General features: G+C 40.1%; 1 protein-coding gene across 1 annotated transcript in view; it reads right to left on the reverse strand.

Moving 5' to 3' along the window:
• The window catches only part of LOC311234740 (VPS10 domain-containing receptor SorCS1-like), a gene marked incomplete at both ends in the record, with an annotated part of 304411 nt that overhangs the window by 206574 nt on the left and 73614 nt on the right, over positions 1-24223 (reverse strand). Inside the window, 3 exons of the mRNA XM_084321983.1 lie at positions 1371-1529; positions 5765-5864; positions 6475-6542. Of these exons, the coding sequence (XP_084178109.1) occupies positions 1371-1529; positions 5765-5864; positions 6475-6542 (327 nt within the window). The remainder of the gene's footprint in view (positions 1-1370; positions 1530-5764; positions 5865-6474; positions 6543-24223) is intronic.

The following is a 24223-nucleotide window of genomic DNA, read 5'->3' on the forward strand; positions in this document are numbered from 1 at the left end:
TAAAACCAACCTAAAACACTCCATTCTCTCTCCTCCTGTGTTCTGCTATTGGGCTCCGCCACTGCTGCCCTAACACTCGCAAAGACGGAGCAGATACGACATGCAAACCCAGCGCAGTTAAGGGTGCAATTAGCACTGCGCAATCCATTCTTAGTGGATCGCGCCCTTAGGGTAACCCTTTGAGCTGCACTCAGAGAGAGAAGTCACTTGAGAAAATAGAATCCCCCTCGAAAAGTTGTTTTAATATAATAAATTCAGTTCTGTTTGCTTAAAACAGTGTGTAGGACCTTTTCCTTATTCTTAAAGGACAAGACAGAAAATCAATGAATAAAAAAAAACTACAACAGAAGCTTAATTTCAAGCACTAAAAAAAAGAGAATAAAAAAACAGATGGCACTTTGCTTTAAAAAACAAACAAACATGTGGCGTCGCCTCTGAACAAACTTCTCCAGAGCATCTTTATTTCCAACATCGGTGGCTCTCGACCAATCTTCTCCCTCTTGCACCATTTATCTCACTTTTCAGCCATGCACTGTTTTTCTCTCTGAAAATCAAGTCTTCCAATAGCAGGCCAGGGAGGCTGGGTTTGATGTCTGTGGCATTGAACAAAGCAGACAGCACGGTTCTCACTAAGAATAATGAAGTGTATGTGTGTGTGTCTGTGTATCTGTGTGTCTGTGTGTCTGTGTGTGTGTGTGTGTGTGTGTGTGTGTGTGTGTGTGTGTGTGTGTGTGTGCGCGTGTGTGCATGTGTGTGTGTGTGGGCAGGTGTGTGACTGTATGAGCGTGTGTGAGCAGGTATTTCATTGTGTGTGTGTGTGTCGTTTACATGCATGCCTGCCTTGTTGACTGTCCTCTGTCTTGTCTGGGATGCCTGCTTCACACAAACTACCAGTCTTTATTTGGGATCTGAAATCAAACCCTATGGCTTATTGGGGGGAGACCAGGTGGTTATGCTCTCTCTGCCTTGGCAATGACAACCTTCACTCTGCCGACAGATGTCTCCGCTCGTGAAAGCTACGCCATTAAAAGCCAGCTACTATAATGAGAAAAGTATAAGGGCACATTCTCCAGCGATGACAGCATCTCTGTCAGACCCTCATTCTGCTCATGATCCCCTCCTTGTTACAGAATGTGTGGCTTCCTCGCGAGGCGCGAACCAAAGGTCATCAAAGGAAGATGAGCATGAGAGTAGCCCACTCCACGTACACGCGCACAATGACCCAGCGCGCTGTTAACATCAATAGCAGTAGAGACTGAGCCGCCGCATGACACCACTTTGCTCCTTTGAACATGTTCACTCTCTGCCCGTATCTATTTCATTCTGCCTGACTTGCTGCTGCTGCTGCTGCTGCTGCTGCTGCGTGTTACCTTTTGGTCGTGGCTGTAAGCCAGGATCCAGTCCTCCTGCTCGGGGTGGAAGAGGAGGCTGAGGATGTGGAAGGCTAAGCTGTGTTTCTGATATGATGCCCCCTCGTCCGGACTAATGAGCAAGCTGCTCTCCACCTCCGGGTCGGTCAGCAGCATGATCTGAGACGAGACGAGACAGGAGACGGGGGAATTAGCGGCCCGTCTTGACAGCATCCATTCCACAGGGCTTAGGTGTGCTTGTGCAATTTACCACCATGAAACAGACACAGTGCGTGGGGCAGACAACCGCGGCGGTGGTGTGCCACGTACGTCCTTCCTTTCATCAGCCGAGATGGGCTTTAAAGTCCCAATCCGGATTTGCAGGGGATTACGTTCACATTTGTAAATGGGAAATAGGTTTTTGTGAACTCTCTTAACCCATTATATGTCGGAACACATAGGTCTGTTACTCTGGTGTTTGCAAACATTAGCATTGTTTTTTACCGTTGTTTTTACAATTTATAAAATACAATAAGAAAAACTCATATTAACATGTTGTCTAGTATTAGTCCTTGTATCAAGAGATCAGTCAATCAACTACAGAGTGAAAACATGTCTCCATTCTTATTATGTATGTGTGTGGGTGGTGGGGGTACCCATTTGTTTCCTTCTGGATTAAGGATTTGACCTTTAAAATGTTTTGAAATATGTTACAGTGATACAAATGATAAAGACAAAAAAGGAATGCACGTCAAATGTTACCATTATATTAATATGTTTAACAATACAATAAATATAATATCTGTACAAACCAATTATGGAAATGACTACACAAAACAACAGTTTGTATCTACGTCAATGTGAATCGCAAGCAACGATGAGAAATATCCAATACAGGTACAGGTACAATTATGATGTGCAGGTATAGTTATGATATGCAGGTATAGTTATAATATGCAGGTATAATTTTGATATGCAGGTATAGTTATGATATTCATCTATGATTATGATATGCAGCAGGTATAGTTATGATATGCAGGTATAGTTATGATATGCATCTATGATTATGATATGCAAGTATAATTTGTATATGCAGGTATAATTATGATATCCAGGTATTGTTATGATATGCAGGTATAATTATGATATGCAGATATAATTATGATATGCAGGTATGATTATGATATGCAGGTAGGATTATGATATGCAGATATAATTATGATATGCAGGTATGATTATGATATGCATCTATGATTATGATATGCAGGTATGATTATGATATGCAGGTCTAGTTATGATATGCAGATATATTATGATATTCAGCATGCAGGTATGATTATGATATGCATCTATGATTATGATATGCAGGTATGATTATGATATGCAGGTCTAGTTATGATATGCAGATATAATTATGATATGCAGCATGCAGGTATGATTATGATATGCAGGTATGATTATGATATGCATCTATGATTATGATATGCAGGTATTATTATGACATGCAGGTATAATTATGATATGCAGGTCTAGTTATGATATGCAGATATAATTATGATATGCAGGTAAAGTTATGATATGCAGGTCTAGTTATGATATGCAGATATAATTATGATATGCAGGTATGATTATTATATGCAGGTATAATTATGATATGCATGTATTGTTATGATATGCAGGTATGATTATGATATGCAGGTATAGCTATGATATGCAAGTATCATTTGTATATGCAGGTATAATTATTATATGCAGGTATAATTATGATATTCAGGTATTGTTATGATATGCAGGTATAATTATGTTATACAGATATAATTATGGTATGCAGGTATGATTATGATATGCAGGTAGGATTATGATATGCAGATATAATTATGATATGCAGGTATGATTATGATATGCAGGTATGATGATATGCATCTATGATTATGATGTGCAGGTATGATTATGATATGCAGGTATAATTATGATATTCAGGTATTGTTATGATATGCAGGTATAATTATGATATGCAGATATAATTATGATATGCAGGTATGATTATGATATGCAGGTAGGATTATGATATGCAGATATAATTATGATATGCATGTATGATTATGATATGCATCTATGATTATGATATGCAGGTATGATTATGATATGCATCTATAATTATGATATGCAGGTTTATAGTTATGATATGCAGATATAATTATGATATGCAGCATGCAGGTAGGATTATGATATGCAGGTATGATTATGATATGCATATGATTATGATATGCAGGTCTAGTTATGATATGCAGATATAATTATGATATGCAGGTAAAGTTATGATATGCAGGTATAGTTATGATATGCAGATATAATTATGATATGCAGGTATGATTATTATATGGAGGTATAATTATGATATGCATGTATTGTTATGATATGCAGGTATGATTATGATATGCAGGTATAGCTATGATATGCAAGTATAATTTGTATATGCAGGTATAATTATTATATGCAGGTATAATTATGATATGCAGATATAATTATGATATGCAGGTATGATTATTATATGCAGGTATGATTATGATATGCAGGTATAGCTATGATATGCAAGTATCATTTGTATATGCAGGTATAATTATTATATGCAGGTATAATTATGATATTCAGGTATTGTTATGATATGCAGGTATAATTATGTTATACAGATATAATTATGGTATGCAGGTATGATTATGATATGCAGGTAGGATTATGATATGCAGATATAATTATGATATGCAGGTATGATTATGATATGCAGGTATGATTATGATATGCATCTATGATTATGATGTGCAGGTATGATTATGATATGCAGGTATAATTATGATATTCAGGTATTGTTATGATATGCAGGTATAATTATAATATGCAGATATAATTATGATATGCAGGTATGATTATGATATGCAGGTAGGATTATGATATGCAGATATAATTATGATATGCAGGTATGATTATGATATGCATCTATGATTATGATATGCAGGTATGATTATGATATGCATCTATAATTATGATATGCAGGTTTATAGTTATGATATGCAGATATAATTATGATATGCAGCATGCAGGTAGGATTATGATATGCAGGTATGATTATGATATGCATATGATTATGATATGCAGGTCTAGTTATGATATGCAGATATAATTATGATATGCAGGTAAAGTTATGATATGCAGGTATAGTTATGATATGCAGATATAATTATGATATGCAGGTATGATTATTATATGGAGGTATAATTATGATATGCATGTATTGTTATGATATGCAGGTATGATTATGATATGCAGGTATAGCTATGATATGCAAGTATAATTTGTATATGCAGGTATAATTATTATATGCAGGTATAATTATGATATGCAGGTATGATTATGATATGCAGGTATAATTATGATATGCAGATATAATTATGATATGCAGGTATGATTATGATATGCAGGTATGATTATGATATGCAGGTATAGCTATGATATGCAAGTATAATTTGTATATGCAGGTATAATTATTATATGCAGGTATAATTATGATATTCAGGTATGATTATGATATGCAGGTATAATTATGATATGCAGATATAATTATGATATGCAGGTATGATTATGATATGCAGGTATGATTATGATATGCAGGTATAAATATGATATGCAGGTATTGTTATGATATGCAGGTATAATTATGATATGCAGATATAATTATGATATGCAGGTATAATTATGATATGCAGGTATTGTTATGATATGCAGGTCTAGTTATTATATGCAGATATAATTATGATATGCAGGTATGATTATGATATGCAGGTATAATTATGGTATGCATGTATTGTTATGATATGCAGGTATGATTATGATATGCAGGTATAATTATGATATGCAGGTATAGTTATGATATGCAGGTATTGTTATGATATACAGGTATAGTTATTATATGCAGATATAATTATGATATGCAGGTATAATTATGATATGCAGGTATGATTAAGATATGCAGGTATAGTTATGATATGCAGATATAGTTATGATATGCATCTATGTTTATGATATGCAGGTATAATTATGATATGCAGGTATAAGTATGATATGCAGGTCTAGTTATGATATGCAGGTATGATTGATATGCAGATATAATTATGATATGCAGGTATGATTATGATATACAGGTATAGTTATTATATGCAGATACAATTATGATATGCAGGTATAATTATTATGCAGGTATGATTATGATATGCAGGTATGATTATGATACGCAGGTATAATTATGATATGCAGGTATGATTATGATATTCAGATATAATTATGATATGCAGATATAATTATGATATGCAGTTATGATTATGATATGCAGGTATAATTATGATAAGGGTACAGGAACTTACCTTTCTTTTATTGTTTGGGCTCACATACAAGTAGCTCAGTATAGTTTTGGGCCCAACTTTTTCATTAAGTTTTTCATATGTGGTCCCATAGTCTGTTGACCTAAAGTTCAGAGGGTAAAATTATTGAGTTATAGTGAGTTATAGAATATGATGATGCTGAAAGGATCATTAGACCTCTCAGGCAAGAAGAACATTGCAACAGGCCAAGTCATGAAGCTAGATGAGTGGAGTTTAAAATGTTGTATTGCCAGAATGAATACGAATATCCTGTATGTCATGCTTGGCAATGGTTGTTGTGCTTTGTTGGCATCACATAAATCTGTTATCATTGATATCTCAGTGACATCAAAAACAGGATGGCGTAAAAATTATTGTTTATATTTTTGACAAACCTTCTATAATTAGAAAGCAAATATTTGTATACCAGTATGCATGTCAAATGTTTTCAATGGTGCCATTTTTAACAGTGCCATCTGTCAGCGTTCTATGGTTGTCTGTCATGGAAATAAGAAACGGTGCACGATGTGGGAATCAGCGAGAGTCAGTCATTATCAGAGCCACGCTGCGGTCGATACAGTGCCTTTGCCTTTTGTCTTTGTATGTGTCCCACATTCCCACTGTAGGAAGGTAACACCTTACACACACACACACACACCCATGAGAGCCACGGGAGATGAATGGAGATGGAAATAATACACTTCAATCCTCACCTCCATAAAGAGCTCTCGGTTACACTCCCGATGTTGAAGTCAAAGTATTTCGTTAGCATGAGGATCACCTTAGAAAAAGAAAAAAAAAATCGAATCAAACAGATGAATCGCCTTGGCAGGACTGCATCACCCTTTCAGAAAATAGAAGCAAGAAGGTGTCAGTCACTTATAACGAACGCTTGTTAGACATGTAGCCAAACAGTAGCAGTCGTACCCTTTCTCTGTCAAACTCGCCCCAAAAAAACACAACTTTAACCAAACCCAAACAAACCTCAGATGGCGTGTAGAGCCCTGCATTCTCGCTTGGCTGCATAATGTATCTTCTTTCCCAACATAAATCTCAGGACATTTGCGTTGTATTGCAACCAAATGGTATGCCAGGGTGAACGTTACCACTGGTTCTCTATAAATAAATGAATAAACAAGTAAACAAACCATCCATCATTCATTCCAGGCACAGCAAGGCCGGCCTCGTAAATATCAGACATCGTTTTTTGAACAAGATCATAAAAAATGCCATAGTTATATGGCAGTTATACGGGCCTTTACCTAATAGGAATGAAAACCCATAAATTCCAAGATCTGTCTAGTAAATTGTTCCAGATGTTAATGAATGGCTCTCCACGGACAGATCTATCTCCCTCTGTTTAATTTTCAAAAGAGCCACTATGTTCCATAGCATGTGTCTGAATGTAAATCAAAGTATGTGTGCATCGCCTAATTAATAACGCATGCATCCATGTTTACCTATATCTTTAATACTAAAAAAAAAAAAAAAAAAAAAATAGGACCTGCTCAGAGGTCATTAATCGGCATGCATGCGATGCATGCGATTCGTCTCTGCGATTAACCCATCCCGTCGTCCTTCCCCCCCAAGGGCAGCCGGGAGCAGACAGGCGCAACGTGAGCCGCGCCAGGGGACCAATCCAAGTGCTCCTGTCCGTCTTCGTCAAGGACGCCACAGCATTAGCGATCTTGTTGTTGTGCATGTTTTTCCATTGGGTTTATCTTATCGGGGGGGAAACCCTTGCGAGCACGGGGAGAACATGCAAACTCCACACAGAAAGGCCTGGGAGATACCCCAACTGGGTAACTGGCATCATGGAAACCTGGTCCCCAAGCGGGAATCGAACCCTAGACCTTCTTGCTGTGAGGCGACAGTGTTTAACCACTACACCACCGTGACGCTTCTCCCTTTCCCTCCCAGCTTACACACTCTTCAGGACAAGATGAAGAGAAAATACCATTCAAATATTGGCTTAAATTTGTCTTAAAGGTTCTGTCTCAACGGGCACTTGATCATTGACGCGGGAAGGGGGGGTGCTGAGGGTTAGTGGTCTGCAAGGGCCTTAAAATAAAGCCCGAGCCCTGCCCGAGCCCGTGAACTTCAGGCCCTGCCCGAAAATAAGCCTGACTGTAAATAATATTTTAAGCCCTAGCCCCGTGAAAACCCGAAAAAAATTATTATTATTATTATTATTAAAATATAATTTGTTTTTGTATTTGTTTTAAATATTCGAAACACGGTTTTATATGAACGTAATAAATAAACAAAACTAAGAAGCATTTACATAGCCTGTTTCGCAATGCCGTCTCTCCCAGTGCTCGCTTATAGACTGACTCACACATCAGCCTCATATTGAAGGCTATAGAATCTTCTTTGACACACACACACACACACACACACACACACACACACACACACACACACACACACACACACACACACACACACACACGACACACAATAGCCTACTCAGTCAAACAAACAAACAGAAAACAGAAATCAGATTTCGAGCAGAGCAACGTAATGAAAAGCACAACAAAACAGGTAGCGAGTCGACCCAGCAAATAATAAACATCACTCACCACGACGTCAGCAACGCGTTGAACACCGTTAACAAGACTTCGCCAACCGGCTACATACATCCCAAGAACAAATTAAAACGTTCGCCAACTGGCTATATTCCAACACAACCAATCGAGTTGAACTTGTCCCCTGAGTTCTCCCTGCGCGCTGCGGTAATTACATCCAAATGTTTCTCTGGCGCAAAAGAGAAAGTGAATCTTAAAACGAAGGTTATCCTATAACCCTAGTTACATGAAAAAAAAAAAACGCAAAAAAAACACAAAAAAAGCTAAAATCAAAAATAAAAACGGCGGTGCCCGGGCCCGGCCGAGCCCGAATTATTTATTAAAAAAAAAGCCCTACCCAGCCCGAACCCGCCGGGCCGGGCCCCGTCGGGCCTGGGCAAGGTTGCAGTGCACTACTGAGGGTGCTGCAGCACCCCCACCTGTTGGCGGGGAGTTGTAACTGCAAGCAACGCCAAAAGATTTACTAAAAATCAATACAAAACTTACATTTTTTTAGTTAGCATTTTAGTGTAAGCAGTCTAAAACATGGTTGTTTTTTTAAATGGTTGAAATCCACTATTTAATGAGAGTTTCTGTGTATCTGACCTGACGCACAATTGCAGTGCACAGACAGTCACACACACATCGCCTACTACGTGACGTAGATTTGGGCGCGAAGGATGAGGACATGTCACGGTTGAGGTTGAATAACAGTAGTGTGTTTACTTGTGTCTCAGAAAATGTCTCAAAAACGAATATCTGATTTCTTTAACACTTTAATCGCCGAAAACGCTGGAACTCGTCTTTCCCCGCCATGCTCATTCTGCCGAAGACGCCGTAACTCGTCTTTGATATCAATATTTCAAAAATCTGTGATCGAAATCATATTTCTCCTCCGGGGACCTGAGATATACTGCTGAGCTCCACTCAACTATCTAACGGTTCAAGAGGGCCATCTGGTGGCCGGTCGGCAGATCGCCCAAACAGCAAACCGGAAACAGGAAACTGGTGCTCATCCAAATTCGGTCCGACCACTCGCTATAGCTCCCGGGACTCCATCTTGACACACTGGATAATCGATCGCTCACCCTAACTCAATAAACAACATGATTTGGACGTATATGCTATTATACAACCTGGAAATGGATCCGGTATTTCTCCATCCCATAATAGAAAAAATTCTGTTCCACGCTCATCCCCCAACGGCGCGAGGAAGCCACGGTGAGTTTCAGCGTTATTTTCTAACGTGTTCCATATAAACTGCTCTGATGATCATATGACCCACACTAGATGAATGATATAACGTTGCCCACGGAATTATAAACGACCCCCCGCCCATCCGGTCAACATCAGATGATACGTAGTAACTTCTAGAAGTACCTCCAGTTGACATTTTTTATCTGGCACCGATCACTACCAAACTGTATTTGATCATCAATATAATGCATTTGGGGCTATAAATCAAGTTCTGGAGAAAGCTGCAGAAAAGGATAAAAACATACTTATACTTTAGACCATATTTTAGTATGAATATGTGAATGAAAAAGTATAACGTTGCTACACCCTGAACAATAGATATAGGACATTGAATGGGCCATAATAATGTCAATTTAGCAATACAATTTAAAAAGTTATAGCCCTGCAAAGAAGGGGAACTTCTCCATAGACAAATAGAGATGGCGAGGGATGGTAAATTATGAATTTAACCATGGCGATCAAAGTGTTAATAATAATGAGCCCAAAGGCAAAAAAAGAAATACAGTCGACTCAGAGTCCCTGCCGATGGACACAGACGCCTCTAGCAACCCGGAGGAGAGAACACAGACAGTTACAGTGAAGACAGCTGTCACTGTCAACAACAACTCCGTTGGCAATGGCGTCGGTGAAGAGCCTTACCAGCCCACTGAGTTTGAATTCCCTGCCAGGCGGTTTGGAAAGGAAACATTCACTCAATCATTTAACTCAGGCTGGTTTAAACGCTGGACATGGCTTCACTATCTACGCCAAAGTGATAAGGCGGTGTGCTTCTTGTGTTGCTCTGCTATAGAGAAGAAGCTCGTCAGTGCAGACAGGATCAAGGATGGGAGTTTTGTTAAAGTAGCGAAAGGCAGGGGAAAGATTTAGGGAGCACGAGAAGTCCCATCAACATATAGAGGCCGTCAACAAACTGGCAGCATTAACACTTTGATTGCCTAAGGCTAAATTCATGATATACCATAGGTTGCCAGCTCTATTTGTCTATGGAGAAGTTCCCCTTCTTTGCAGGGCTATAACTTTTTAAATTCTATTGCTAAATTGCCATTATTAGGGCCCATTCAATGTCCTATATGTATTGTTCAGGGTGTATGAACGTTAAACTTTTTCATTCACATATTCATACTAAAATATGATCTAAAGTATAAGTATGTTTTCATCTCTTTCTGCAGCTTTCTCCAGAACGTGATTTATAGCCCCAAATGCATTATATTGATGATCAAATACAGTTTGATAGCAATCGGCGCGATATAAAAAAATCCAACTGGACGGACTTCTGGAAGTTACTACATGTCATCTGATGTTGACCGGATGGGCGAGGGGGCGTTTATAATTCCGTGGGCAGCGTTATTCCATTCATCTAATGTGGGTCAAATGTTCATCATAGCAGTTAGTGTCGAACACGGAAATATTACACGCTAAAACTCACCCCAGTCTCCGCGGGCCGTTGGGCGATCAGCTTGGGGTAGACAGTTTTCCATTATGGGATGTAGAAATATCCGGTCCATTTCCAGCTTGTATAATAGTATATACGTCCAAATCATGTTGTTTATCGAGTTATTGGCAACGGATCGCTATGTATTGTGACGAGCTAGAGTGCCGGAAACTATACCGAGTGCCCGGAAGTAATATGGGTGAACAGCACATCGTCCAAGTAACTTCCTGTTTGGCGATTGTGCCGATCGGCCACCAGATGGCGCTCTTGAACCGCTAGAGGGTTCAGTGGGGCTTTTTGGTGGGTCTCAGGCCAGCGGATGGGAAATATGAATTTGATCACAGATTTTTGAAATATTGATATCAAAGACGAGTTACGGCGTCTTCGGCAACTTGAGCATGGCGGGGAAGGACGCCTAAACACGTCTTCCGGCAGTTAAAGTGTTAAAACAAACACTAATTAATGCGTTGCTCTCACAAGCTGTTGCCAAAGATCAGAAGACTGCACAGACAGTTTTGGAGCTGGCCTTTCGGTCTGTAAAGTTCTTAGCCCGTGAGGGGCTACCGATGCGAGGCCTGGAGCACCGTGACGGGGTGTTTTGGCAGCTGATGCTGGAATGCACATATGACTTGCCTGCTGCCCGTCAATGGCTACTGAGACAAGACAATTGGATGACAGACGGAATCCAAAACGAAATTTTGGAACGGTTCGCTCACGCTGTCCAACATAAAATAATGTCAGAGGCTTCAAGTGCTCCATACTATGGATTAACAGCCGATGGAACAACTGACATCACAGCCAAGGAGCAGTTTTCCTGCAATTTGTATTACACCGACAAGAATCTCGCGTTTTTTTGCTTTTACAATGCGCCAGACACTACGTCTCAAACACTGTTTGCTTGCGTAAAGGATGTGTTTTTGCGTTTAAACCTCCCTCTGGAGAAGCTGCAGGGATACTGCTTTGATGGCGCCAGCAACATGTCTGGGAGGTTTTCTGGGGTGCAAGCAAAGCTCAAAGAAATTTGTCCAAACTCACTGTTTGTCCACTGCTGCAACCATTCCCTCGACCTGGCTCTACAAGAGGTGGTGAGAGAGGTCCCGCTAATAGCAGACACACTCCAATTTGTGCAGAGTCTAGCCAATGTCATCAGGGAATCGACAAAGCGCAAAGCCACTCTTGAAGCATGTTTTGGGGAAGATGACATCAAGTGCAACATACTTGGATTGTGTCCAACAAGGTTTGTTTATTTATTGTTTCACACACAAAGATAAAAGAAAAAGAAAAAAAATTAAATTGAATTCAGCTCAATTCGATTTCAAATGGCACATAGTATTTTTCTTTTAATTATGTATAGCAGTGGTTCTCAAACTTTTTACACTAAGTACCACCTGAGAACGTAGCTGGCTCTCCAAGTACCACCATATGACCGGCGTTAAAATACAGTCTATTCAGCTATGCACAGTTCACACAGGAGGCAAATGTATTCCTAATACCATTATTTATTGTTAACTTTTGTCAGACACAGCCACAATGTACAAAGGGATAGCACTAGAACTAGCAAACGCTTCCACACAACTCATACAATGCAAGGGGCATTGAGAACATAATAACTAACATTCTCACATAGCAAGTGAGAAAATTAAGAACAACTGTATTTCAGCAAATGTACTTAATTCTCTCTCTCTATCTCTCTCTCTATCTCTCTCTCTCTCTCACACAGCAAGCAATTGTCCGTCATTCTCTCTCTCTCTCTCACACACACACACACACACACACACACACACACACACACACACACACACACACACACACACACACACACACACACACACACACACACACACACACACACACACACACACACACACACACACACACAATTATTTTGTTACAAAAACTTAATTTCCTGCATTCTGGTGCAGGAATATTTGAATTTTTACCCTTTAAATGCCAGTGTTTGTGATGGGCATCACAAATTATTGTAAAAAATAAAAGAAAACACATATTCAATACATTTTTGAATGTTTACCCTTTAAATGCCAGTTTGTGTGATGGCATCACAAATTATTGTTAAAAAAAACACACACAAAAAGTAAAATATTTTCAATATATCAAATGCAAAGTAAATTTTTCTGGGGGGGATTATTACAGGCTAGGCATGTGTCAATGATTAGCAGCAATTACAAAAAAATCTAAAAATAAATGGTTATGATCAGGGCTGAAGTTGAATTAAAGATGTATGACTGTTTAGACTGCATTACCCTCTGTCACAGTGATCTCCTGGTTGTTCCCCACTTAGATTATCTAACTATCGCGCCGCCGCAACCAGAAACACTGGCCTGGTCTGCTTCTAAGTTCAGTGGCCTGACTGCAAAAGAAAAAGATTTTTATTTTTTTTTGCTTTTTTGGAAATGTTTTCAAGTACCACCAGCAGTACCACCAAGTACCACTAGTGGTACGCGTACCACAGTTTGAGAACCACTGATGTATAGGTTACTAATCATTATTAAATAAATATTAATTAAAAAAGAAACAGGAGTAGGGATATTGCAATGTTAAAAGTAAGAATAAAACTATCACAGACAGAGTGATAATTATTTTATTTCATATGTGAAATATTTTTGACAGCAGAACATTTCTAAGTATCCTTCTATTTATTTCTAAGGTGGTGCGTCAGGGCCAACGCGATATCCAGGGTAAGCCGTGTGTATGGCCCACTTCTCCAGACACTATATACCCTCCAGGAAGACCGCAGTGTGCGCGGTGGAACGAGTACGAAGATCTCCGGGCTTCTAAAGCAAGCGAAGAAGGCGAGGACGGTGTTCGGTGTTCTGTGCTCAGAAGCTCTTTTTGGTCCATGCGAGGCTGTGGCTAAAGTCCTACAAGGTGAAAAAGCAACCGCTGCTGGAGCACTGGAGTGCGTAAAGACCCTGAAAGGGCGCGTGCATGCCCTACGCAACGAAAAGGCTGTGGAGGAAATCCTAAACAAAACCAAAATCTCAGCAGCTGCACATGACCTCAAGATGCTTGCCCCTGCTGGCAGCCGGGTAAGCAAGACACCGTCCCGATTCCACAGCACAACCGAGGCTGAAGATGTTGTACCAACAAAAGGAGTGGCATCATGGAGGAGAGTTTTTCGAAGCTCTTGATCTTGTGCAGAGTGAAATAAAGCGCTGTTTTGACCAGAGTGGCATGGAAATGGCCTCAAGCTGGGAGGAAACATTGCTTGCTTCTGCTAAGGGGTCAGTTGGCACAGAGGAAGACCTGAGATCTCTCCAGCTGCCAGGAAATATACATGTCTCTGGTCTTCACATGCAAATGAGGTTGCTTGGAGACCTTACGCAGGATGAAGACTTTTGCACTGTTCACAAACTCGCTGAGTATATGTCCAACCTGCACATGCAAACAAGAGGACTCTTCAAAGACGTGGAAAATCTCCTCCATCTGTGTCTTTCCATGCCTCTTCAGAGAGATCCTTCTCGGCGCTCCGTAGCCTGAAAACCTGGCTGCGTAACACAGTTACCCAGAAGAGACTCACTCACCTGGCCTTGCTGCATATGCATCAGGAGATTCTGGACTCACTGGACATTCATGTTGTCATGAAGGAGTTTATTTCCACCACTCCTGAACGCAAGACCACCTTCGGTGTTCTACCGTCTTCGGTATAGGTAAATGTGTGTTTATTATCGCTCCTGCGCCGTGCATGCTCACTTGGTTAATGTTTCAGCACCACGGGCAGCGATTGCTGTTGTGACACACACACACACACACACACTAGGGTGCAGGTCAAAATTGTTCAGTCGCAGGACAGCAGAACTGCATTTGTGGGATAATGCGGGACACGTAGGAGAGGGGGAAAAGTGTATACAGTCTCTCGACAAAAGCGTCGGTGACCGGGATGCTTAATGCGAAGGATACCAATGTTTGGCGTAATTGCATGCTTGAGCAGCGCTGTCCACTTTGTTGTGACATGATCTCTCGCTGCGACTTATCTCACCCGTGGCAACAGAACACAGAACTCATCGTAAAACTGGTCCATGTCCAGTTTGCTGCTCGTGTTAAGAGCTTCAGCTGCTTCGCGAAGTTCTTGGAAGCTGAATTGTCTCTTGAGAGCATGAAATCTGTTGACAGTCTGGTCTACGGAGGAGACTGGGGCTGATGCATGCAGATTGGGGAATCCCTCGTGTCACGGCACACGCATATGGACCAAGAGGGGCTCAAAATGTCCGTTAGTGTCATCTGAATCAGACGGATAAAGCAATGGTTTTATCCAGATTATTTGATTATTGCCACTTCCACTAAATGTGGGACATTGTTCTGTTGATGCGGGATGTGGGACAAACATTCCATTTTCGGGACTGTCCACACACAAAGTTCAGTTACTCGTTACTCGTAGTTTGTATACTATTTACATGTTCGAAATAAATATTTCAAATAAAGAAATTAATATTTTCGGATGGTTGCTATTAGGGCTGTCTTAAATACTTCGAAGCTTCGAAGCTTCGTTCGATGGCACAAGCTTCGAACATTAACACTTTAATCGCCGGAAACGCCGAAACTCGTCATTGCCCGCCATGCTCATTCTGCCGAAGACGCCGTAACACGTCTTTGATATCAATATTTCAAAAATCTGTGATCGAAATCATATTTCTCCTCCGGGGACCTGAGATATACTGCTGAGCTCCACTCAACTCTCTAACGGTTCAAGAGCGCCATCTGGTGGCCGATCGGCAGATCGCCCAACAGGAAGTGACGCGCCAAACAGGAAGTGCTCACCCATATTTCGTCCGGGCACTCGCGATCGTTAGCAGGACTCCATCGCGACACACTGGATAATCAATCGCTCGCCCTAACTCAATAATCAACGTTATTTGGACGTATAAGGTATTATACAACCTGGAAATGGTTCATCTAGATCAACATCCCATAATAGAAAACTGTCTACTCCAAGCTGATCGCCCAACGGCCCGAGGAGACTGGGGTAAGTTTCAGCGTTTATTATTACTGTGTTCGATATAAACTGCTCTGATGATCATATCACCCACACTAGATGAATCATCTAACGTTGCCCACGGAATTATAAACGACCCCCCGCCCATCCGGTCAACATCAGATGATAAGTAGTAACTTCTAGAACCACCTCCAGTTGAAATTTTTTATCTGGCACGATCGCTATCAAACTGTATTTCATCATCAATATAATGCATTTGGGGCTATAAATCAAGTTCTGGAGAAAGCTGCAGAAAATGATAAAAACATACTTATACTTTAGACCGTATTTTAGTATGAATATGTGAATGAAAAAGTATAACGTTGCTACACCCTGAACAATAGATATAGGACATTGAATGGGCCATAATAATGTCAATTTAGCAATACAATTTAAAAAGTTATAGCCCTGCAAAGAAAGGGAACTTCTCCATAGACAAATAGAGATGGCGAGGGATGGTAAATTATGAATTTAACCATGGCGATCTTTAGTTGCTATGCAACCGATATCTCCTGAAAAAAAGGATTACTTGACAGACCAGAATAAGCAAATAGATTTTCAAGCCACAAATCCTGCACAAATCTCAAAACCTTGGATGCTAAAAGCATTGAAATGAATCTGATCATTTATTGAGGAATAAAGGGGGATTTAATGGGGACTTAAAGGGCTTAGGTTGAAGAGATTAGTAGCACGAAAGTTACTTCGGTGTGTGTGTGTGTGTGTGTGTGTGTGTGTGTGTGTGTGTGTGTGTGCATGGGGCCATTGGGTGGGGCCGGGGGACAAATACACTGGAGGAAAGTAACCCAGCTCAGCACTGCCCAAATTATATCATCACTATTGCCTGTTTGAAGGATATCATCCTCAAACACATATACACCACCTACACGCCTATTCTCAGTCCTTGCCCCACAATGGTGGAATGAACTACCCACCCCAGTTAGGACAGCCGAATCCCGTCCAATCTTTCGCCGTCGACTAAAGACGCACTTCTTCAACCATTATCTGAAATAAAATTTAAAAAATAAAATAAAATAAATCTAACCCTAACTAACCTTACTGTCATGCACTTGTCCTAATAAACGAACCTACACTGTAACACGCAACACTTTGATGAATATTGTTACTCAGCTGATAGAGTTGTATCCTTCCTGATGACCTGTCGTACAGAACTTGTAAGTCGCTTTGGATAAAAGCGTCAGCTAAATGACTAAATGTAAATGTGAATGTAAATGCCTTGTAGAATTCCACACATAAGAAAGAAAGATACTGGGATGAATAAACAAAATAGGAAATAAAATGTAGAAATGCATGCAATACATAAATAAATATGAATCTCCATATATGAAATAGAACATTTAGATAAGGTGCTACTGAGATGTTTTGGTGAGTTCTTTGTTTTTTTGTGGAAGTAGCCCTTCTTAAAAATACATGAACATTCACTGATAATTGGTCTGTAGTGGAGTCTACAAGGTCTACATTGCCGGACCTTGTAGACTGACATAATTCTGTGCATAGTTTAGTCTACACAGGCCATATTTCATTACTTCATTCATCTTAAACATTCTTGATTTGGGGGATTGGTAGTTCCCATGAAATCTGAAGTTGTTCAAACGACAACAGCGATCCACCTTGAATTAAATCACACAGCCGTGTTGGCTGCGTCACAGTCACGAAAGGGGCTACTTAATTCATTAATCCAATCCACTTTATTTATAGAGCACATTTAAAAACAACAAAGTTTACCAAAGTGCTGTACAAGTCCCACAACATAAGATAAAAAAATAAAAATAAAAAAATTATATAAAAAAAATAAAAAATTATTAAAAAAAATTTTAATTCGAAGCTTCGAATTAAAATCGAAGCTCGGCCCGAAGCTTCGATTGCCAAAAAAAAATTCGAAGGTCAGCCCTAGTTGCTATGTGTCTGTGTGTTCACTTCATTCTGTCACAAAAAATTGTAAATTGTCACTAGCGCTGACTGTTAGAAGCCTATGATTATTCATGTATATTCAGTTTTAATCTGTTTAATCTATACTCTGCATCTGGTTATACGATCTTGTGCGCAGTGTGCGAAACGAAAGTCCAAACGCTAGTTGTTGCTACCCGCCGGCTGCATCTAAATCGACAATAAATCGTCTTCTGATTTTAGAGAAAAAAAACTGCTGCATTTCGTGTGTGAACTGTCCACATGTTGGTGTTCAAGTTTGTCTGTTGTAGTGTAAAATATTGATCTTTCAAATTATGCATTTAATATGTCGTTATTATATTATTTATCTCTGACTCCAACCGCACCCCCAACTCTGACTGACTTCCCGCGTCCCTGCACCTGATGCAATGCGTATGATCTTTGGACACCCCTCGAGGGGGGGGGGGGGGGGGGGGGGGGGCAGGCAAACAGAGAACAATTAGCTAAACGTATCTCCATTACTTTGTTTACATTCAGCAGACTGAAGAAAAGCCTGGCTCTGTGAACTACTGTATTGTGCTAAATGCGTGACATTTTTACAGAAATAATCTACGCAGCTTGTTAACACACCACCAATAAGGAGGTGTCCAGACTGGAGCTACTGAGGAGATTTATGCCCTGCTAATAACATGGCCTTTAAAGCTTCCAGAAAGTCACAGCCTGCCGGGGTTTAGAAAGAGGGACAAATTGCTTCCCTCCTCCTGTACGGCAATTAACTTTATGCATTTACTTGGGGGGGATCCAGTAGGGGAGTCCGACATAATTTGCATCTTCCTGAAGTGCCAGCTGGAAAACTTTTTTGGTGTGTTTATTGGTGTGACAGATGTTGAAAGTGTGCAAAGGTGAAGCTCCCCCAGCTGGCTCGAAATAGTCAGCACTTCGATGCAGCGATACCAGTTTTTAATTTCATACAGTTAACACATTGAGTGCCACGCCCCTTCTGGGAAGCGACCACTTCCGTGCCGCCCATTAACCCCATGTAAACATAGTATATTTTATAGTATCGCTATGGGTCTAATAATGCCCTCGAGTCTCATTGAGCTACTTCTGGTCAATGTGCAAAAAACGTATTATTTTTTCATCCGTACATTTCCGTTTGATACCGTTTTGAATATGAACATAGTCCGGCCGCTTCTGAGCAATTCCAGGGAACAGACACGAAAACAGCGTTTTTGTGTAATTCAATAAACACGTTGTCATTTTTCGCCTGATTATCAGATCTTCCTGAAATCAACGCTAGATCATCACTATTATCCCGCCTGATTATCAGATCTTCCTGAAATCAACACTAGATCATCACTATTATCCTTTGTGGTGCACGCATGCAATGTGGTTTAGACCGGCGCCCCCCTCCTGCATCCCAACGGCAGAACAGCCAGACACATAAACACATTATAGCTTCAATCGCAGTAGAAATAAATATCAGATCAACGCAAGCTTTCATATATAGTGTCCTTACCTGGTCTCTGAAGTAATGAAAAAAAAAGAATCCAATAATCTCATCGCCATTCCAGTTATCCACAGCGATCGTGCCTCCGACGTTATTGGGCATTGCCCTTTAACGGGCGGGCGGGGTCAGTTGTCCAAGCCATCCCTATAAGCGTGTGTTTTGCCGGAGTGTTTACAACCCGCCCCCACGGCGCAGCTCGGTATAGAAAATAAACAAACCCGTTTCTAACCGGGTGCATTACTGGCCGAAGGCGTTAGAGGGCGGTATAATACGTCTACCAGCTCAGACACACTCAGAACAGTATGCACAATGTGCCCCGCTGAATTATGAATGGATATAGATAGTAAAAGAAATACCGTGACAGAAACGTAGATCTACGTTTTCGGCACTCAACGATCGGATGACAGAAACGTAGTTATACGTGAACGGCACTGAATGTGTTAAGGAAAGGATTTTTGTGGTGACGCTGTAGGTTTGTGTGTTTCCTACCCCCTATTGTGGCTGTACAACGTTTTAGTTCAAAGGCATTAGCCGTGGGAACACCGCTCTGATGATCATCCCTCTAAATCTAGATAAAGGGTAAGATGTTTGATGCCGCTTAACACGTAGGAGACTCGTGCCATGCTATGCAACTGATATCTCCTGAAGAAAAGGATTACTTGACAGACCAGAATAAGCAAATAGATTTTCAAGCCACAAATCCTGCACAAATCTCAAAACCTTGGATGCTAAAAGCATTGAAATGAATCTGATCATTTATTGAGGAATAAAGGGGGATTTAATGGGGACTTAAAGGGCTTAGGTTGAAGAGATTAGTAGCACGAAATGAAGGTATTATAAGGAAGGAGTTGGGTGGGGGGGTGGAGACGGAGGGGTTTGGGGGTGGGTGGGAGGGGTAGTACTCCATTAGCAAAGGACGGAGAACACCTGAAAGTGACAAATTAAAGGCGTAACTGAGTACACATTACAATTCACTCCCACCCTCGCCGGCTCCCCGATGCAGCCTTGTCAGCTGTTGGAATTAAGTTAGCCCATCAATAAACCTGTCAACATATTTAGCCAGCGCAATTAAATAGATGGATTATTCCATAAAAGCGATTGTGACTGAACTAAGTGATCGGAATATCAATAATATGAGATTATTTTCAATAATAACCACACAGTATTATATAAATAGCATATTCTCAACAAAGAAATGTTTGCAGGTCATAAAAGTCTCACTAATACATAAACCATATTGAAGATGCTTCTCTACTCCCACATGCATGGACACAAAGGAATTCCGCCCCATTAAATGAGATTTAAATCTGCACTTGCTGTCAGGCACACTGAAACTGAGGAACAGAGACAAGCTAATTGAGAGGAGAGCGGAGCTGACTGATTCCCGGATTCTCAAGATCATAAAAATGATAACATTGTGAAAGTGAAGGTCTGAAAAGGAAATTAATGTATTCCTAAAGAAAACCCACTGATCTGATCTGGGATCTATTTCTGATCTATTTCTGAGGATCTCTGGGGCCAGTGAAGCATGAACCGTCGCTTGTTAGAAAATAATAAAACCGCATAGCTAATCACCTTTACAAAATAAGGAGCTGCCTTCTTCTATTTATATCATTTGTAGAGATATAAGCGGGGGGGGTCCTGCATGGAAGCACATGCAGAATGAAAGCCATGTGCACATCAATGCTACCGCAGTCACAAGTGTACTGTACAGGGGCCTTTTGTGTGCCACATCAATTTCTATTACTTTATTAACAAAGGCAATGTTTCCTGGTAGACCAGATGTTGAGCCGAGGCTCGGTTGTTTGAAGTCAGAGCTGTTTGCATTCTCATGGATAACAGCAGGTCAACTAAGTCATGAATTATGAAGTGACTTCACAATAGCATATATTGTAAAGGATATATCAGTACGGTCCTGTTATGACCCCCCCCCCCCTCCCCACCAGCTCTGCAGGCTCTGCAGGCTTTGAACACAATCAGACAACTTCACATCTAAGAATTTGAATTCTGGGTCTTCTCATGGCATGCAGTTTTCAACAAGCACTGGTATTTGTTAATTTTTAAGGCCTTTACTTGTATGTGTTTAATTGATTTGTTATCCTTGCTTTTGTCTACCCTCGTCTTATTGCCTCGTTGTTGTGGTTTTATATTATGCTGTGTGATTTGATATTATTTATGCTTATTTCTATATGTACTGTATGTAGGTTTGAAAATAAATAAAACATCCAACTTCAAATGGACAACAATGCTGTGCACTCTCCCCATAGCTATCAAGCAGAACGGTCACCGGCTGACTTATTGACATCCTTGTGTCAGAGATCGCCAACAGTAAAAGTTAAAACCCAGCCCTCCAGCTAGACTATGGGAGTGTGGACGCGTCTGTGTGCACCAGGGGAAAGGTCTGATCAATGCCAATTGCCAGCAAAACATCCAGTGGGTTTTCAACCCAGTCAAAGTGGTGCTCCCACCTCACTGGCATGCCTTTTCTTGTGAAATCCAGGGTTTGCAGAGTGAGAAAAAAGATCAGAGTTGACAAACTGAAATGCCACAACAACAAAGCAATTACATCCTCTCTGACATGAACAGCTAATCTGATCTATATTTTTTGGGCAGAATGTCTCTTGTAATGCCAATCTATTTACCTTGGCTGTAACCAATAACTTCACAGTAGGGCTGGGCGATTAATCGAGTTAAAAATGTCAGTTACGATGGCTTCCCGCGATCATGAAAACAAGATAATCGAGATAAAAACGATTATTGTAATTATCATGCCGCGTTGCTCTCATTTTGTCTTGTGTTGTAAATGCTTCCCTCACAGCGGTCTGCTCTGATGAAACAGTAATTTCGGCTCGTGTTGAGAGGGAAGAGAGAGCCACATAGCACGTTTCTCCAGTTATGACAGAATGTCTTTGGTAACTTGTAGAGAACGACAGAAAGGCAGCCTTTGGTCGAGAAGAAAGGTAAAAAAAAAAAAAATAATATAAAGATTTTTGCCATAATCGAGCAGCCCTACTTCACAGTGAGTGTTTGGTTTGTCTGCCCCATAGAATATCCCACTGGCATTACTAGGGGTGGGACGATACATTGATCCAGATCGATATATATCGATCTATTATCAATGATCCAATATCCAATAGGATCGATGCAACGTAAAAAGATCGGTTCATATTGCGATACTCTTATTTTGAAAATTAAATACCTAAATTAACGCTACGTTAGCTGCTTACGCTAACTAAGCTAAGCAGCTAACCCTGATCAGAGAGAGAACAGCAGAGGTCCATTAGTGGGGACTGGGGAAGGGGGGGGGAGACAGGCATTCTCCCTTTCTGTATGTGTGTTAGTGGGGACCGGGGGAGGGGGAGGGGCATTCTGTGTGTGTGTGCCTTTGGAAAGACCAGATGAAGTCACTAAGTCAGAGGAGTATAATATTGATCATATTTACTGAGGATGGACAGATAATGTTGATATTTAAACATAAAAAATTAGTGCTGTCAGGCGATTAAATTTTTTTATCTAATTAATTACAGGATTTGTAATTAATTAATCTAATTAATCGCATTTTAATCGCATAACCATTTTATGCCTGATATTCTATATTCTATAATCATATTTTAGTTTAATCATCTTCCATCTATAAATTTTCTTAGATTTTTCAGGTCTGGTCAATTTGAGCATGGTGTTATTCACAGTCAAAGATTAAAAAAAAATTATTGATATTCTCATTTGGTTCATTACAATTTACTCAAGCCTAGTAACAGACACAGTATTTCTGACACTGGGAATACATTCCCTGAGATCCATAGATGTCCCTAGAATCAGATACCAAGAACATGCAAATGGACCATATTAAAAAAGGCTGTAAATGTGTATTCTACGTTCCCTGAAATTCCGTTGTATACTGTGCAATGACAATTAAAAGTATATTATATTCTTATGGAATGAATGAGATAAAAAAATTAAAACTAGAAAAAATATATATATATTGTAATACATTTTTAGTTAATTTTCATAACGCGATAATTTGCTGTGTAATTAATTAATCTAATTAATGCGATAAACTGACAGCCCTATAAAAAATACAATACATATTAAATGTATTCATGATCATCATGCAACATAAAACGCAGGAACTGTTTTGGAGGGGTTTTAGGTTGCGTGTTGTGAGTTCCAAAATGTTTTACTTAAAGTTTAAAGCTCAATATATCAAAACGTGGCACTTTACAGTGAACAGGAGGTTTATTTGTATTAAAAACAATAGATTGTTTTTCATTTAAATGTCTGTAAGAGCTTAAAAATTTTAATGTTAAATGATATTTCCGTTGCCTTTTTTGAGTTGATCTAAATGTTACTGATTGTGTTAAAGGGGAACTCCACTTTTTTTGGAAATTAGCTTATTTAACATCTTCCCTGGAGTTAGACAAGAAGATGCATACCTTTTTTGTCTCTGTGCGTGCATTTTAGCTTTGGGAATAGACGCTCCGTTAGCATAGCTTAGCTTCATCACTGGAAGTGAGGCAGGACAGTAGCCTTACAGTGCCTTACAGTGTATTGCAAGGTCTGACATTGACTAAACTTGATATGCATGACCTTGGTGGGCTCTAGGTCAACTCCTGAAAAGGGGATCAATGTCAGACCTTGCAATCAAAAGTTAGGGGGCGCACTGAAATTATGGCAAGGGTTATTAGCCCCCTAACTTTTGATTGCAAAGTCTGACATTGACCCCCTTTTCAGGAGTTGACCTAGAGCCCACCAAGGTCATGCATATCAAGTTTGGTCAATGTCAGACCTTGCAATACACTGT

This window comes from Notolepis coatsorum (genome assembly GCF_963971535.1).
Source record: "Notolepis coatsorum genome assembly, chromosome: 9".
Lineage (NCBI taxonomy): Eukaryota > Metazoa > Chordata > Actinopteri > Aulopiformes > Paralepididae > Notolepis > Notolepis coatsorum.